Below are 15817 nucleotides of genomic sequence, written 5' to 3' on the forward strand. Positions count from 1 at the left end.
TCTCATCTTCCGATTTCGAATCTGTTTTCCACCAATGTTGCATTTCTCGATATCGAAACCGTGCATTCCGTCGTACATTAAGTAGATTTGTGGTGAATTTATTTTTTGCTGATATGAACAATACGATCAAGATTGTTTTATCGGGGATAAGGGAAGAGAGATAAAATCGGGTGTTCTACCAAAAACATCAGCTACAAAATCACTTAACCGCTGCTTTGCCTTCTTGCAGCCTGCGTTGCTACTTGTTCGCCAATAAACAAACCAAAACGGCGTGTTACAGTATCAGCGCGTAAGTTTACACATGAAAAAGCATTTAAAACTTCAACACTGGCGATGTTAGAAAATTCTTTTTCGTTTTAATGCGAATTTCATACGGCCACGAACAGTTTTCCACGAGCAGTGAAAGAAAAACAAGCCTCTGCCTCGCCACCATTTCCGCGCCAGCTCTTCGCTGCTGCTCTGCGGAATATTGACGTTGGTTTCTACATTTCAATTTTTGCGCTTCCTTATCCTTGCCAGCCATCATTCCCGGACCCCATCGAAAAGAAAAAAAGAACTAAACGTGAAAAAATCCCCCCACCACCTTCACCGGAACGAGCCATAATGCTTTTGATGTTCCGACGAAATCTCGCCCAGAAAACTCCATGCATATACGAACACGAAGGATTCTCTCTCCCTCTCTCTCTCGCTCTGTCTAGCTCCATGACCTACGCACCGGCGGCTGGCCGTGGAAAGCTTCAACATACACACACGTGGAAAAAAAAACACAAACAGTAATCCGAAAGAGAGCGAGGGTCAGAGGAAAGGAACGACGGCAGATTGGCAAAAGTTATCCAATTTTCACTTCAGTAACATCATCATCACCAACTTTGTCCTCGAGAAAAACGTCGAGGCACGCCGAGGATGTGGCACCGTCGTTCTCGCCAATTATCATGGTCCGGGTAAATGATGCCGGAAACGGTTACACCTTTTTCCGAGCTTAGTGAGGTGACTAACGTTAGGACTTCAAAATGGAACGAAAAGAAACATTAAACCAATGCGCAGATCAAACAAGAAATGCAAAAGCCATCAGGTGGAAGAAGATGATCTTTTAAAAACAATATGTTAAAAAAAATAAGAAACGATAAACAAAAAATTACCGCAATGAATATGGAACATCACATGAAGAAATAATAATTAATGAAATTATACGAATTAAATAAGGTCGTAACTAAAACCCAAAATGTATTTGCCTTTGAGCAAAAATGTTGATTGCTTCTCGGTTTTGCTCTAAAGTTTAACCAATGCAATAAAAAAAACCTTATTTAATGCGCACAAAAAAAAGGACTCTTGTATCGTCATTAAAGAGCTGATATCTAGTCGGTGGAATGGTATCGGATCGTTCGGTTTGGGTATTACCTGTTTTCCATTTGGAAGAGTATTTTAAACGAAGGTATCTAAAAGAATTTGTCCGGTGTCCGCATACAAGAATTGCATGTTAACCCGTCCCATCAAAAATAGACATACATAATGGAAACAAAATGGAAAACCGGATCGCTACCACTTGAAATGCTTGATAAGATGTAGAAATTCTACAAATACCGAATATGCAATTCCAATTTTAAGTTAAAGTCAGTTGAATTTCGTTCTTAAATAGAAATAAATGATGAACTAATATGAAACTCACGCTCATCGGTAGCTTCAATCCGCCGGCATTTGCTAATTTAGCCACATCCCGAAGATGAACGGTGACACATGCAGTCATATCGCATAGCAAACATAACAGTTGGCAGTGTTTTTGGATGAGCATATTTTTAGCAACATCCACGACCACCCCAGTGTGTATTGTGTGTGTGTGTACGTGCGTGTTGCAAGCGAGCTGTATCGGGCGAAGTAATGAAAACAAACCCGAACCGAATGGGCAATTTTCACGTCCCATGGGCCAACTCGAGGATCTGACACCTTCGAGCATCTCGATGATCCTCACCCATCCTCTCCCGGTCACAAGCAGGGAGAGGTATGAGGTGGAAAGGTGTCGCACATACGCACACGTTAGGTCACGCATGTCGGCGGATCCCAACAACAAAGCCGCCGTGTGCGGAGGTTTACTTTATTCGTATTTTTCCATCGGAGATGCTTCTCCTAATGTTTTTTTCTCTCTTTTTGCCTTGCTTTCATTTCGCACAAAACTGCGCGCAAAATCCTACCAAAACATAAACATGCTCCCACGACCGGCAGATGCCGCAGCACGCAAGAAACGGCACGCGGAAACCGTTGCCGCCTTGCCTTGTTTGCGGTGGAGTTAGGTGCGAAAATGAATTTTGCAAATTAGCGAGCGATTGTGCTAAAATCGAAAATGGCAACTGAGGATGCCGAAACGCAGTTAACAGTTTCGCTAGGGATTGTTTTGCAATTGAAAAGTTCGAAACAACATGCACTGTCAGAAGAAACCCCAAATTACTAAAAGCAGAAGAAAATACCAATCGATGCCTACGTTTTCGTTTAAAAACGGGAACCCAATTAAATCTAAAATATAAATTCAATCCAATCACAAGTCCGTCCAACATATGCCAACTCTTGTGGCCAACTGTTGAGACTATTTTTTCGCACTCCGTACGCGCAAGAAGATGCTCCGCCGCTAGAAGATGGGTAAGAAAAATGGCGAGCAGTTTTCCGCGAGCTCACGCATCACACACGCGTTGGCCCCGACGGGTGCAATGTTGCAAAAACACGCCGGTTTTCGCGTGTTGCCTTTTTTTCAACAAAGCATTAAGAAACATCGCAAATCTTAAACGAGGTAGGAGAGGATGTTGGATGAGGCCCGGTGGATACCCTCAAAAAAAAAAAAAAAAAAACAAAAAAAAACAAGAGGGCGTAAAGCTGACTCAGCGTCCGCGAATTTTCGGTTTGTTTTCTAATTAAAGCGTCGTCGATTCACGATGGCGAGAGCACGCTGTGTGAATGTTTGCAACCTTCATTCTTGTTGTCTTATGGTGTCGTTGTCGCTACCTTGTACCCGAACCATGCCATGTAAGAGAATTTTGAAATAAACAATATTTTTGTAAACTTCTAAACTCCTCCAATTGAAGCCTAAACACCCAAAACAGAAATTCGTCCAACTAGGCTAGGTATAAGTTTTTGAAAAACGAACAAATCACTTTGTTAATAAAATAAATAAAAGACCAAACTAACCAACATCTGTTTCAAACTAAATCTGCGTAAATTATAATTGCTGAAAATAGACCAATTGGCACATACCAACTCCAAGAAAAGCGTTTTAATGCCCAATGGTCTCAACCACAACCCTGACCGTGTTTGCTTTTCGGATCTTGTGCTTCCATTTTTCGCGACCAAAATGGATGATTTGTATCGTTTCATCCGCGAATTTCGCAACATCGCAATTGACGTTGGGGGGAAAAAAAAGTGGATAAATAAAACCACTCCAAGCCGACCGATTCTCACCCATTTTCTCTTGCAATTTTCCATAGGCCCCTGCGTGTGTATGTGCGTGTGGATATTCTAAGCGCACGCACGCACCGCACACACAAGAAGACAACACGCGCGCGCCCCGCTTGAGCTGGGAAAGACGCGCTGCTTCGAGAGAGCACTAGAAACCCGCATATTTGTTGTATCCCTCTCGTAGCTCTAGCCAACGCTGCCTCCCCCTCCCCCCCCCACGGTTCGTTTCTCCGGTGGCCGCATCATCATTCCCCACCCCGAAACTTCGGAAGGCGGAAATTAGCGAATCGTTTCCGCGCAAATCGTGAGACCTTGGGCAGCATGGGAAAAGATGTTTCCAAGGTTCGTTCAACTTCGGCTCCAAAAAACGCACCAAAGAGAGAAAGGATTACAGCACAACAACAAAAAAATATACAAAACTGTACGTATACAACACACAACTGGGGGCTTGATATAGCGTGTCGGAAATGCTTCCATTTCGAAGAGAAGTAGAGTAAGAGAGAGAGGCATGCACGGTGGTGTTGTGGTAGTCATGAAATGTGCGACGGATTTTTATTTTATTTTTGCAAACACACAAACAACATTGGGAAAAAAAACCGAGGGAATGGAGGTCAAATAAATCTTCGGGAAGCAAGAAAGCACAAGATGAAGAGGGGGAGGGGGGGGGGGGGGGGAGGAAGACAAAGATTCGTTGCAAAAATAAACCGAAAACTCAAGATGTCGAAAAGCCGATACAAAATTAGCAAATGGAACGGGGCTGGCAAAACAATTAAACCGTTCCATCTCGAGGACGCGAGCGCGTGATCATTCGGTGGAAAACACACCCCGCGGGCACGGGAAAACAATCAAAGCAGGCAGCGACCAGGGCGGGTCGGTGGCCTGCTTTCGGAACCATCGAAACTAAATCCGAACGACTGATGTCACCGAGGTTTGGTGCAGAAAAAATGAACATACCGGTGTTTCGCAACGATCAAGTATCTTTCCATACGGAAGAGGTGTTCGTTTCAAATCACCCTGCCAGATCAAGGAAAACAGAGCCAAATTTGCAACAGATGCAATTTCCCCTTCCTGTGACATTTTCCAACGTTAAATCATGATCAGATTACAACCCAATGCCACCGGAAAGATGCAACAAATGGAAAGTCGCCGCACGCGAACAACTTTTCAGTCGTAAAAGCTAAAATTGGCTAACGCAGGATTTTATGGCAAAGCATCCACGAAAGGCAGGGAAAAGAAAGGAGCACACAATGGAAAACTCACGTTAAACGATGGCGTGAATGGAACAACGCATTCCTCTCTTCCTTTGAGAGGATTATCCTTTTTTCGGTGCAGAATAACCATGCGAGAAGACAACCAAAACAAACGAAAGCAACGGACCAATGACTCATTTCCTAAGGAGGGAGGCGGAGGGGGGCACTTTCGTGCGCGGAAAATCGTGAGCATCCTTTTCAGATCGTGACGCGGTTTGGTGTTGGCGAAGTTCCGAAAGTTTCCACGGCGTCAGCCAAGGAAAAACAGAAGAAAACAACAAGTGAGAAGGATCCACATTTTTCGGCCAATGGTTTTCCAGCTCGATTTTCCTCCTGCGGCATGTGAATGGGTAACTTTGTGCATGTGTCTCTCTGTGTGTGTGCTTGCATTTTCCAATAAAAATCACCATCATTTTCGGTGTCCATTTTATGCGACACTCGTGTGACGAGGCGCACTCTATATCTTTATGACAGCATCATAATTGGCCATCTTTTCCCCCCACCACTCAGGCCGTGTCTTTCCCCCGCCGCGTTTACGGCTCTACACTTCAATACACTGGTTTCGTTATGGCCAAGACATGCACACACACACACACACATGCTACTGCGCACACTTTCTACTACTTCGGGGCCGGCAGCTTTTGATTGGGAAAGGATGAAAACCAGATGGCATGATTTTATTTTATCTCTCTATATATAAATTTTCTCCGTTCCTCATTCGGATTGGCACGGTTCTTTTTTTCCTTATCTTGTTTTTATTTTTTATTTCAGTTGTCCGTTTGATGACGAGCCTTCGCGCATCTAACACGATTTGCGGGGCTAGTGGCTGTCAGTTTTATTAGCTGGCATAAGTTCATTAGCAGCTGGGCAATTTGCAGCACTGCGCCAAGGTAAAGGCGCTTACGGTATCGGTTCGATCGGAGTTGCTAGTTTTGTTGACACCAAATTAAACCAACCCACCCCGGCGGTTTGATGACCGGGAGGGGGTCGTTTGAGTGCAGTTTATTGGGTGGCTGAAGCGAAATTGTACCACTTTTCAAGGAGCTATAAAATTTAGTAACTTTGTTTAGTTGGAAAAAAAACATCATTTTACATAAGGATTCTTCATTTTTTATTTCGTGCTTATGGGCATTCAAAAAAAAATCATCGGCTTGTTCGTTTTTATTATGCTATTTCTACTTGCAGCAACCTTCTCTTCCATCGATGTCTAATTAAATCACCAAGAAAATCATTCACGGGCGCCCATTCGTTTATGGGATGCCGGGGTTGAACAAACTAAACACCCGGTAAAGCGTGAATGGTTCGAAAAAAAAGCAAAAACAAAAAGCATCAGGGGAAAACCATCGAAGGGGGAATTGTCAAAACGTGGAAACTACAACTGCAGCTGTTCGCGGGACGCCCCAATATGACCGACGATCGTGAAACATGGCGTGTTCGGTTTTATGGAGGTGTTTCTGGCTCGTTTCGCGCAACATTGTTGCACTTTTGCTCTCCGCCACCCCAATTCTAACACCCCCGCGCGTATAGAAGGGTGTTTTTTTTGGGTGGCAACAGGGCTGTGTCCCGAAAACCAAAACACACTAGAGTGAAGAAGGAAAAAACCAGTACTCTCGACGAAATAATCGATGCACGAACGAGATTATGCAGCTCCGCGACCGGAATGCACAAAAACGCGAACCATTTCCCTCCCCCCGCCCGTTGGAATGGAAGGGTTTGTTTTTTTTTGCTTTTTCCTTCTACAAGTTCACACACCTTCCGTTAGTGTTTTGACGGCGGGCTGTGGTTTTTTGTTGTTACACCGCAGATTAGTGTGTACTCCTTTCTTGTTTCTGTACTTATTTATTTTTTGTAAGACGACGATGAATAGTGTTGCGGGGGCGATAGTTGTGCGCCTTTCCTCGCTTTTTTACGATCATTCTAATCCAGGCACGTTTAGCGTTCGACGCGTGACTCGGTTGTATGTGCTGGGGCGCGGGTGAATAGTCCCATTACAAGTTTATTTGTTGCATTTTCCTAATGCCACCACCCCCTAGAAGAAAGACATTGTTGCAAATGATGTGAGCTACACCTGACAAAAGGTGGATTAAGTACGAAGAGTTAGGAATAAACATAAAGTTTTAAAATTAAGTTCAAAAACCTTAATTTTGAAACTAAATAACATTTAAAAGATGCTTTAAAAATAATAATTGAAAAAATAAAAAAACGAATGAATTAAGTACATTGAACAGAGATAAAAATAAGAGTTGAGTACAAAATTATACATTTCGTTATCGTTTTCTCGTAAGAACACTGAACAAAACGCCAAAAATTTAAAGCTATTAAAAGCCTAAAATTAAAACTGAGATGTTTAAAAAATCACATCCCGACAAGGCGAAAGACTTCCCCGATTGAACGATTCCAGCCCAATTTTCCCTTCCGGGTGAAACCACACAGGATACATCCCTCCCTGATTAAGGATTGCAGCATAATTCATACACGTCAAATGTAACTCGAGCGAGGCCGATTTGTAATTAAACCCCGAGTTACTTTCATACAGGGAACCACCTCGGATCTCGTACCATTATGTGAATGCCGAGGGGCACAATTTTCCGACAGCTTCGTCCAACCGATTCTTGGACACAGATTAACAAAGGGCAAAACGGCGAGAGAGGAAGCGCGGCGGAAAGGTGAGATAAATATCAAATTTCGTGTGTCAATCGCTGTCGTCCTTGCCGTCCTTTCGATTTTTGGTGCTTCCATTTCATTTGCTGACCCTTGAAACCGCAGAAACGGGCAAAATTCCTGCGAAAGCATTTTCCGTTCCCGGGGAAGAAAAAAAAACCCGGGAAACCCCATTAGAAGGACAGCAAAGGTTCGCGCGGCGCCCATATTGCGCCCCGTAAAAGGGCCGATTTGACACCTAATTAAAAGCGACCCCGGTGGTGCGTTCCGCCGTTGCTACGTTTTTCCGATGGCCGGAAAATTGGGCGAATCGTTACTGGATACTGTTTGCGGTATGGTTTTTCGGGTGCGTTAAGCCTTCGGATGCCGAAAAACGTAGGGAATTGCAATCGTTCCGGGAAGCCATACGTGTCATGAGGTTCTCGGTGGTGGATTTCAGATTTTCCAACCGGTTCCGTATCGCGTTTCCACTGACCGGCAACGGATTCGCACGCGTGCTGTGTATTTGCTCAGGTGTAAAATTAATTTCTTCCTGGGCGAGCGAGCGATTTTTCCTTACGGCGTACAGCAGCTTCGTCGAGAAATGGAAAATACATTAAATGAAACAATCATTAAAGAGATGATAGGGGGCGAATATTGTGTTCGCTTGCATTAACCTTTCCCGACGTGAATCCCGCCCAAAGGAGCATAAGAAGTTGGAGTCAATTTCTGCGTAGGTTGGACGCGTGTAACCTTTGTTTCTGCGAGGGCCAAAGCCGAACCCCGTTTGACATTTTCCCTTGACATTTATATTAAGGTAAAAAACAACGACCTCCACGGGCCTCTTGGGGGATTTTGATTGGAATGTGCAACACAAACATCCATCGAACGTGTATTTTCCATTCCAAGTAAAGCAGGAAAGCCAACACACAAGACGCACAGACACAGAACTTAAGGGCATAATAAAAACAAATTTGAAGGACTAATTGTGAACCATCCATCGTTGTTAATCCTGCCCAAAACCGAGCGGAAAACCGAACACAACACTCGGCCGAGGACGAGAACAACCATTAACGACGGCATGCTGCTGCTACTTGCTTTTCGACGCGGCAGTAAATCGGCCGCTTTTCCATCACAAAAAGGCGGCACACACTTTTCCATCACATTATGCTTGCTTTTCACCACCAGGATGGGAATGATACATGTTTACAACCGCCACTCGGATGTTCTCACTCGGCGTAGGATTGGGTGGTTTGTTTTTCCTTGTAGTATAGTAATTTGATGTGTGTGTGTGTGTGTGATGTGTGTCGACACGACACACAATCCGTACCGAAACGAACGAGTAAATGTTGATGCACCATAAAAACCGGAAAAAAGGCCTAACCCCGGAGATGAAGAAAGTGGCGCGACGAGAGAACGACAGCATAATTTGCCGCCCGGGAAAGGCGACCGAAACAAGGCGAGATAATGGAAATCTATTGATTCAATTATCTCACCATTTATGGGTTGCCGCTTCGTCCGTGGGCCACACATACCAGGATGGATTGTTCACGGACAGAGGAGTGAGTGGTGCGCGCCTGGGGTGAAAAATTCGGAAAATTGGAAATCGAACGCGGAAGAATTTTACGACCACTCCCCCCCACGGGCAGGAAGTGTCCGGGAATGCTAGGAAAAACGGTGACGGGGGCGCGGGGAAAACGACGACGTGTGCCGGCACAAAATGCGCATCTAGTCCGGCAACCCTCGCGTTCTGCTGCATCGCTCCGGGCCACTTTGGGACCGTGATCCGAGCTCCACCGTACGGGGGAAAGGGCTACGGCGTGAGTTAAGAGGGTGGATAAGTTTGGTTTCGGCTTTTTTTCCCCCCGCTCTCCACACACCCTTCAGAAGGCTCATCGCAACGTTAAGCTTGGCAGTAACTTTACGGTGGAAACACTCCATCCATCCGCCCGCGTTTTGACTTCCCGACTTCGGTAACGAAGGCAACGGGCAGAAAACGAGGCTGCGGGCTTGTTTTTCCTATCGGCGACCCACCGCGCGAAGTCAATTTGAACAACTGGGCAGGCACGAACTGTCTCTTCTCGAGCGCTGTTGCCACATAAAACCAACACTCAACACTGGCCCATTTCGACGCGTTAGTTTCGAGCGAGGTGAGGTTGGAGTGAAGGAAAGAAGAACGGATTTGAATAGACAGAACCTTCCATCGTCACTACAGGCAAGGGCAACGAGGGACAACGTATAGCGTCTACACGACAAATCAGCAAACAAGTCATATCATTACAAGGGTGTTGTGCTGTAGTATTTTTGGTTCTATTTTGTCGATCACCTGAACAAAGTGAACTGCTAATCCTCATCTCATACCAACCAAAATACCTAAACAATATTGATTTAAAGCATAAACCAGCACAAACTGGAAATACGCTTATTGAATGAGATTTATTGAACATTTTATTAAACAGAACGAAGCATAGACATTCAATTTGTGAATAAAGCAGAATCTATTACTTTAGTTTAAAAATGTATGTGTCAATTTAACAAAACAAATAGTTACTTCCTGCATAGAACTTGTAAAAGGTATGTTAGTTTAAAACGCTCAATACTTTTCGATCGTTTTAAGAGTTCACATACCGTACATTTTTTCAAAACTAAACCAAGGAGTTCTAAAAATCCAAAGCTATATCTAAAAAAAAATGTAAGATTTTTCTGTCAAAATTGACCAAACCCGAATACTTTTTGGCGACCATTTTAACATCGCTCTTTTTAACACGCTAATAACTTTGACATTATTGAAGATTTTTCAAATCCGTAAACAGCTAAGTCTGAGAATATTTACGATACGTCTTAGTTGACTATCTTTTGACGTGTTTTTGTTTTTTAAATGCACCACACCGTCATTCTGCTAGCTCGGTGTAAAGCAAAAACAATTGAATTTGATTTTATGTAAAAGGTCAATCTAGAGAAAAGTGTATTCCAATTCGATCGGTATTTTTTGGTACACAAGAAGATGATTAGTTTCAAGAAGGTGTCATCACTTTTCCATTTAAAAAAATCATGATTAAGAAACTAGAGATTTTAAAGTAAATTGGACGATGTATGAGAAAATTAAAAATTTTAAATTCATTTTATTTATAGCAACCATTCAATGGACCATCAATAAAATTGGAATTGGGCACATTTGCCTGATGATTTCATGGCTTTCCCCTCGATACGCACATTCAATTTGAGATCCCTTTTCAACAACTAGAAAGGGGAGTGGGTTGCCTTTAGAAAGGTATCGATATGGTTCATCGCTTATCGTACAAAAACAAGTCAATAACTATAAACCAAAAACGCAGCTCAACCATAAACCGACGACTTCAAAGGTCGCTTCCGTCAATGAGGAAACCCAAGTGGACCGAAGTAAGTTGTCCCTTACGATTGTCCGTCGATGCATGCGTTCCTGCACCCGGAAGCCGACTTGATAACCGATCGGTCGATTGATTTTGCCAAAATGCGACGTAAAGGGAAAAAGTTGATCCTTCCACTTGTCACCCACTGCTAGATCATGCGGTAGAGTAGAGTTTGCTTGAAAAAAAAAACAAATGCCAGACCCGAGACTGGACGCAATCCGATCCGCAACATCCGATGAATTCTAAAACGATGCGACCAGTTTGATTCGACGTCGCCGAAATCGAATAACTTCTGCCAGGAGGAGAGCTGGCGCGAACTTTATTATGCTGCCATTCCATCGGCTTGCGTAGCTTTCTACGGGGTGGAAAAAGGATTCGCAACGGCGCACGTAGACCAACGGCGCAGCGAAACAACGAGTGGCCGATGATGACCACCGTTTAGCGCATATTTATGCAAAACAATGCTGCTCGCTTGTCGTCATCGTCGGTCGGCAGTCGACGCTGTGCTCGCATCATTGGGTTGCGACGTTGGACGACATTTCAATAAAACTTCACAGCCAGCACACCCACCCATCCCGATTCCGCCCGTCCGTTGCCCTCGAAGTGGAGGAATTATCACTAAAGCCGGTGACAGTTGGATTGGTAATTCTTCGCAGGAACGAGACGTTCCGCATACTTTCAGCATCAATGGCGTGTCTTTTTCCCACGTGTCCAGCGAAGAGACGCCTGCGAAAGGCAAACATATTAACTTACTTTGTTTCACTGAGGCGGGTACAAAGGCGGACAATTAAACATGAGATTGAAGTTTTCCATTTTCAAGTGATTTTTTGACAGGAATCAAGGTCATAGAATCAGAAAAGAGGAACAAATTTATTTTTTCTCATTCTTGTAGCACCATTTGATTTGAAGGAGTAACAAGTTAAAGCAAATAAAAAATACAAAAACTCCCCAATATTTCGGTACATTTCCTCACAGCCAAAACAAAAAAAAACGAAAACAAACAGCAAACACACTGTAACAACCACTCAAAGTGTTTGATTTTGTTTCAGTTTCGAAAACGAACAAAGTCAAGCCACTTTCTTGCCTGGCCCGGGCCGGAACACTGAACCACGAAATGGCACCATGCGCCATGGGACGCATAATTGATTGAAAGTTGAATGCCGGCCGGGCGAATGGTTTGTGTGCACGTTTGCTCGGCAGTTTTTCGTGTTTCTTGTGTGTGTGTGTTTTTTTTTTGGTTTTTGTTTCGGAGGTGATGCTTCAGCGAGAGGTTAAACTATGTCCACGGTTTTCGCCAGAGCCAGAGAAGTCCTGAGACGTTTCACCGAGCAACCAAAGGCTCGAGAAATTGCACCAAAAACACACAACACACACACACACACATTCACGCACACATACAATTACACATTCGGGGAGGGAAATTCATTGCACCCGTGACACAAACATGAGGCGCACGTTTTCCGTTCTCCACCTTCCACAAAAGGGGGTTGCGGGTGTTGAGGGAGGGGCATTTTCCGCCCCGAAGGATGTTCCCCGAAAGAAGGATGCTGAAGGAAAAATGGTGCCGGAAGAGGAAAATTCGTCGAAGTTGCCGATTCGGGAGGACCACGTGTGCGCCCTTTAACCGAGGACGCTTCTGTGTGTGTTTTGTGTTTGCAAGAGAGTTTTCTTCCACTCGCACGGGGAAAGGGCCTTAGGGGCCGGGGAGACTGAGGGGATTGGTTCGTTTTTGACCAGTATATGCCATCCAGTTTCGTTTTCGGCTCCCTTTTTTGTGTATGAAAGTCACGAACACGAAACGTCGCAGAATTCGCGCAATGCGTTTCGTCAAAGTCGAGACCCGGGAGTTCGGAGTGCCAGCCCGGAATGCTAAGGAGCAGGATGATTTCACAGAAAGAAAGAACCAACAGAGAGAGGGAGGAAAGATGTACAGCACCAAACAAAAAAAAAAAACAGGCCGAAACAGATCCAGAGCCGGCGGAAATACAGCCGTAAAACAAAGGGAATCGAGATCGCGGTCCTCGCAAACGTAAGAAATAGAGAAAAAATAAAACAAAAACGAGCGAACAGGAACCGAAACTTGATCCTTTGGCGTCTAATAGAAAAATATGCCCATAAAGTTAAGCTCTCAACTAGGACCGGAAGGGCATTGGAGGGAACTTTCCAGTGCGGGGCGAACCTACGTGACACCACACTGTTAGACTTCAATTCATCACCTTCTCTACTGCCGGTTTTCTCCGGTATTCTTGTCCATTCTCTTTCCTTTTCAGCCGGCTTGCTTTGGCAAGCTAATCAGCATCTCTGCAACGTGCTTCAATGATGCTGCACTAGCGATGCTCTGCGAAGGAGAGCAAGATCTGGGGGTTTTAATTTGTATTTTGTTCACTTCTTCACTTAGTTCATTAAGCACTGATGATAAAACCAACTCAATAAAAAACTGTAAGTAACAGGAAAAATGAAGATAGTTCCATTGAAGTATTTTTTAAAGTATTGAAAACATAAAACAAACAAAACTAAATTAAACTGAAACTAACACCATTGAGCTGAGTCTATGTTGGAACAATATTAAAAATAATCGACCTTTGAACAATGAACAAGAAGAATCTGTTCAATTACGACTAATCTTTCACCTTTCATTTGGACGTTAGAGAATATAAAAACGAACAAAACGAATTCCGAGCATGATGCTGCTCCGTCCCGTGAGGCAGCACACATCTTCCACAGCGTACAGCATCCAAACATGAATAATAAATGTGCCCCCAATGGACCAGTATTCTCCACCGCAATGAAGTCGTGGCCACGGCATTTTGTCTAACACAAATTTATGGCCCGCAAGGCCAAAAAGGTTTTCCGCGTACGCATACGCGTTTGCCGCTGGACGAACCAGAAGAAGAGTTTTCCAACCGGGAATACCATGCTGGGCGCTACGTGGGTTGTTTTGTTTTATACTCTTTTTCGGGGGGGAAATGGGTGGAAAAAAAATACAAAAAGGCCACTTTTCCGAGGAGATTATTTTTGGATGAAAACCCTCATCCGCCGATTCGCACACGCGGAACAACGACGGGGAAAGCGATCGTGTCGTCCTTCGTCGGAAGCGAAAATTCCATGCAAAATGATCCGGAAGTGACAAAATCTCGCCCACGGAAAAACGATGGATTTGTGAAACGGATACGCAAATTTTAACAACCCATTTTCATTTTTCCTTTCCCCCTCCCACACCCCTCTAGTGACATCTTTCCAGCAGCGATTATTTTCCCTCCCATCAAAAGTCCAACACCGTTTCATCCGACGATGGACGCCCATCTTTCAACCGTAGCATTTAAAATAGAGAAAAACGACCGTTTGTGCGGTGGTGCCTTCGATTGAATATTTCCCTCCCCAAAAAGGAGGAGGGTAGAGCGGGAGAGATAGCGCGAGGGAGGGGGAATCGGAATTGAAGAAGTCGTAAGAAAGGGCGCTTACATTAAAGTCCAGCCCGCCCCAACGTATGACGTCTGTTTACCAACACCAGGCTTAATCCATTTACGTCATTGGCGTTCCATCTGGCCGCACCTTCTCTCCCACCCCTTTTAATTCCTCATACCACGGTACATAGCATAGAAACAAGGCAGATACCATAAGTAATGTTTGCAAACAAAAAAAAAACAGAAGGGCCGCAAAAAAGCTGCTGCAATTTCAAGTGAACCGAAGATCACGGTCTTGTCCACGTCGTTCCGAAAGCTGTTGCTTTGATTTGTTTGCTGTGACTCGGATTTAAATCAGTAGGTGTTAATTTACGGACCAAGTGATCTACCGAAAAAAGAAAAAGATGCCTTTTATGGAACGAAACGATAATTTAGTGAAATTGTACATTTAAACATAATAAATACGAGCCGTATGTTGATAAAAGAAACCCACATTCAAGTGGGTCGTTTTCTAAGGAATTGAAAAAGAAGATAGAGACAAGAAAAACTCACCGAATGTGGGTCTGGGTGGGTCGCCCTCGGACTCCTCGCCCCGCTGCAGCCTCAGCAGTGTCCGCAGCCACCGGTTCATCTCGTCCTCGCTCTCGAACAGGATGCAGAAGCAGTCGTCCTTGGTGAAGAGCGCAATGATGTGCTTCTTGGTGTCGTGGCGCTTGTTGATGTTGAAGCAGCTGCGCAGCACGATGCTCCGCTTGGCGACGGGTCCCCCGTCGCCGCTGCTGCTGCCACCGCCACCACTCCCACCGCCACTGCCCGTCCCGCCGAGCAGCTTCGCGAACGACTGCTTGAACTTCTTCTCGCTGTCGAAGTACTCGAGCCGGGCGAACTTATCCACCGTGTCGCCGTACACGACGAAGTACTTCTTTTTGTTCGTCTTCAGCTTGCGCTGGTAGCCGTGTAGCACCACGTTCAGCGCGTCCGGAATGGGGAACGAGCGTCCGGTCGCTCCCGGCGGCGCTCCACCCGCCGCTCCCGACGTCGCCGTTGGGGGGCCCACACCGCCGGAGGAGCTGCTGGCGGTCCCGTCCGACGAGGCCATCGCGCTGCCTGTGTCCGGCTGCGAGGACGCCGAGGACATCATCATCGAGCGCGCGAACAACGGTAGGAACTTCTTGGCGCTGCTGACTTCGCGCGCGCCGAGAATGCCGCCGCCGCCGCCCGTCGTCGCTGCGGTGGACGTCGTCGTGTGGCTACTGCTGCTGTTGTTGTTGTTGACGATGTTGCTGAAGCTGTCGGAAGGATGGCCGACGGTGCCGGTGGGCTGATGCGGAAGGCTGTTGTTGTTGTTAAGGCTCGGCGAACCGGTGGTGACACTCGGCGAGGAACTACCGGCTGCCTGAGGCGACGACTGTTGATTGATGCTGCTGCTGTTGCTGCTGTTATTGTTGTTGTTGTTGTTGTTGTTAATGTTGCTAAGGTTGTTATTGATGTTGCTGACGTGGTTGTGAAGTGTGGACATCGCGGCGGCAATTTTCCGCCACGGTGGCCCATGAGAACTGTTTGAGCGGTACCGGGTCGGGTTGCTGCCGCAGTTGGAGTTGATGACCGTGCTGCTGCTGCTGCTGCCGCTGCTGCTCCCGGTACCGACGGACGATATTGGCTTCGAAGTCGTTTTTGAAGCTCTGAAAGAAGAGAA

The 15817-nt window shown here is 45.3% G+C and overlaps 1 protein-coding gene across 1 annotated transcript in view; it reads right to left on the reverse strand.

Annotated features, from left to right (window-relative positions):
• Positions 1 to 15817, reverse strand: part of LOC131265891 (pneumococcal serine-rich repeat protein) — a 196930-nt gene that overhangs the window by 130140 nt on the left and 50973 nt on the right. The window contains exons 4-5 of the mRNA XM_058268230.1: positions 14964 to 15803; positions 14674 to 14897 (exon numbers count right to left, since the gene is read on the reverse strand). Coding sequence (XP_058124213.1) covers positions 14674 to 14897; positions 14964 to 15640 — 901 coding nt within the window. The 5' untranslated portion in view covers positions 15641 to 15803. The remainder of the gene's footprint in view (positions 1 to 14673; positions 14898 to 14963; positions 15804 to 15817) is intronic.

This window comes from Anopheles coustani, chromosome 2, assembly GCF_943734705.1.
Source record: "Anopheles coustani chromosome 2, idAnoCousDA_361_x.2, whole genome shotgun sequence".
Classification (NCBI taxonomy): Eukaryota; Metazoa; Arthropoda; class Insecta; order Diptera; family Culicidae; genus Anopheles; species Anopheles coustani.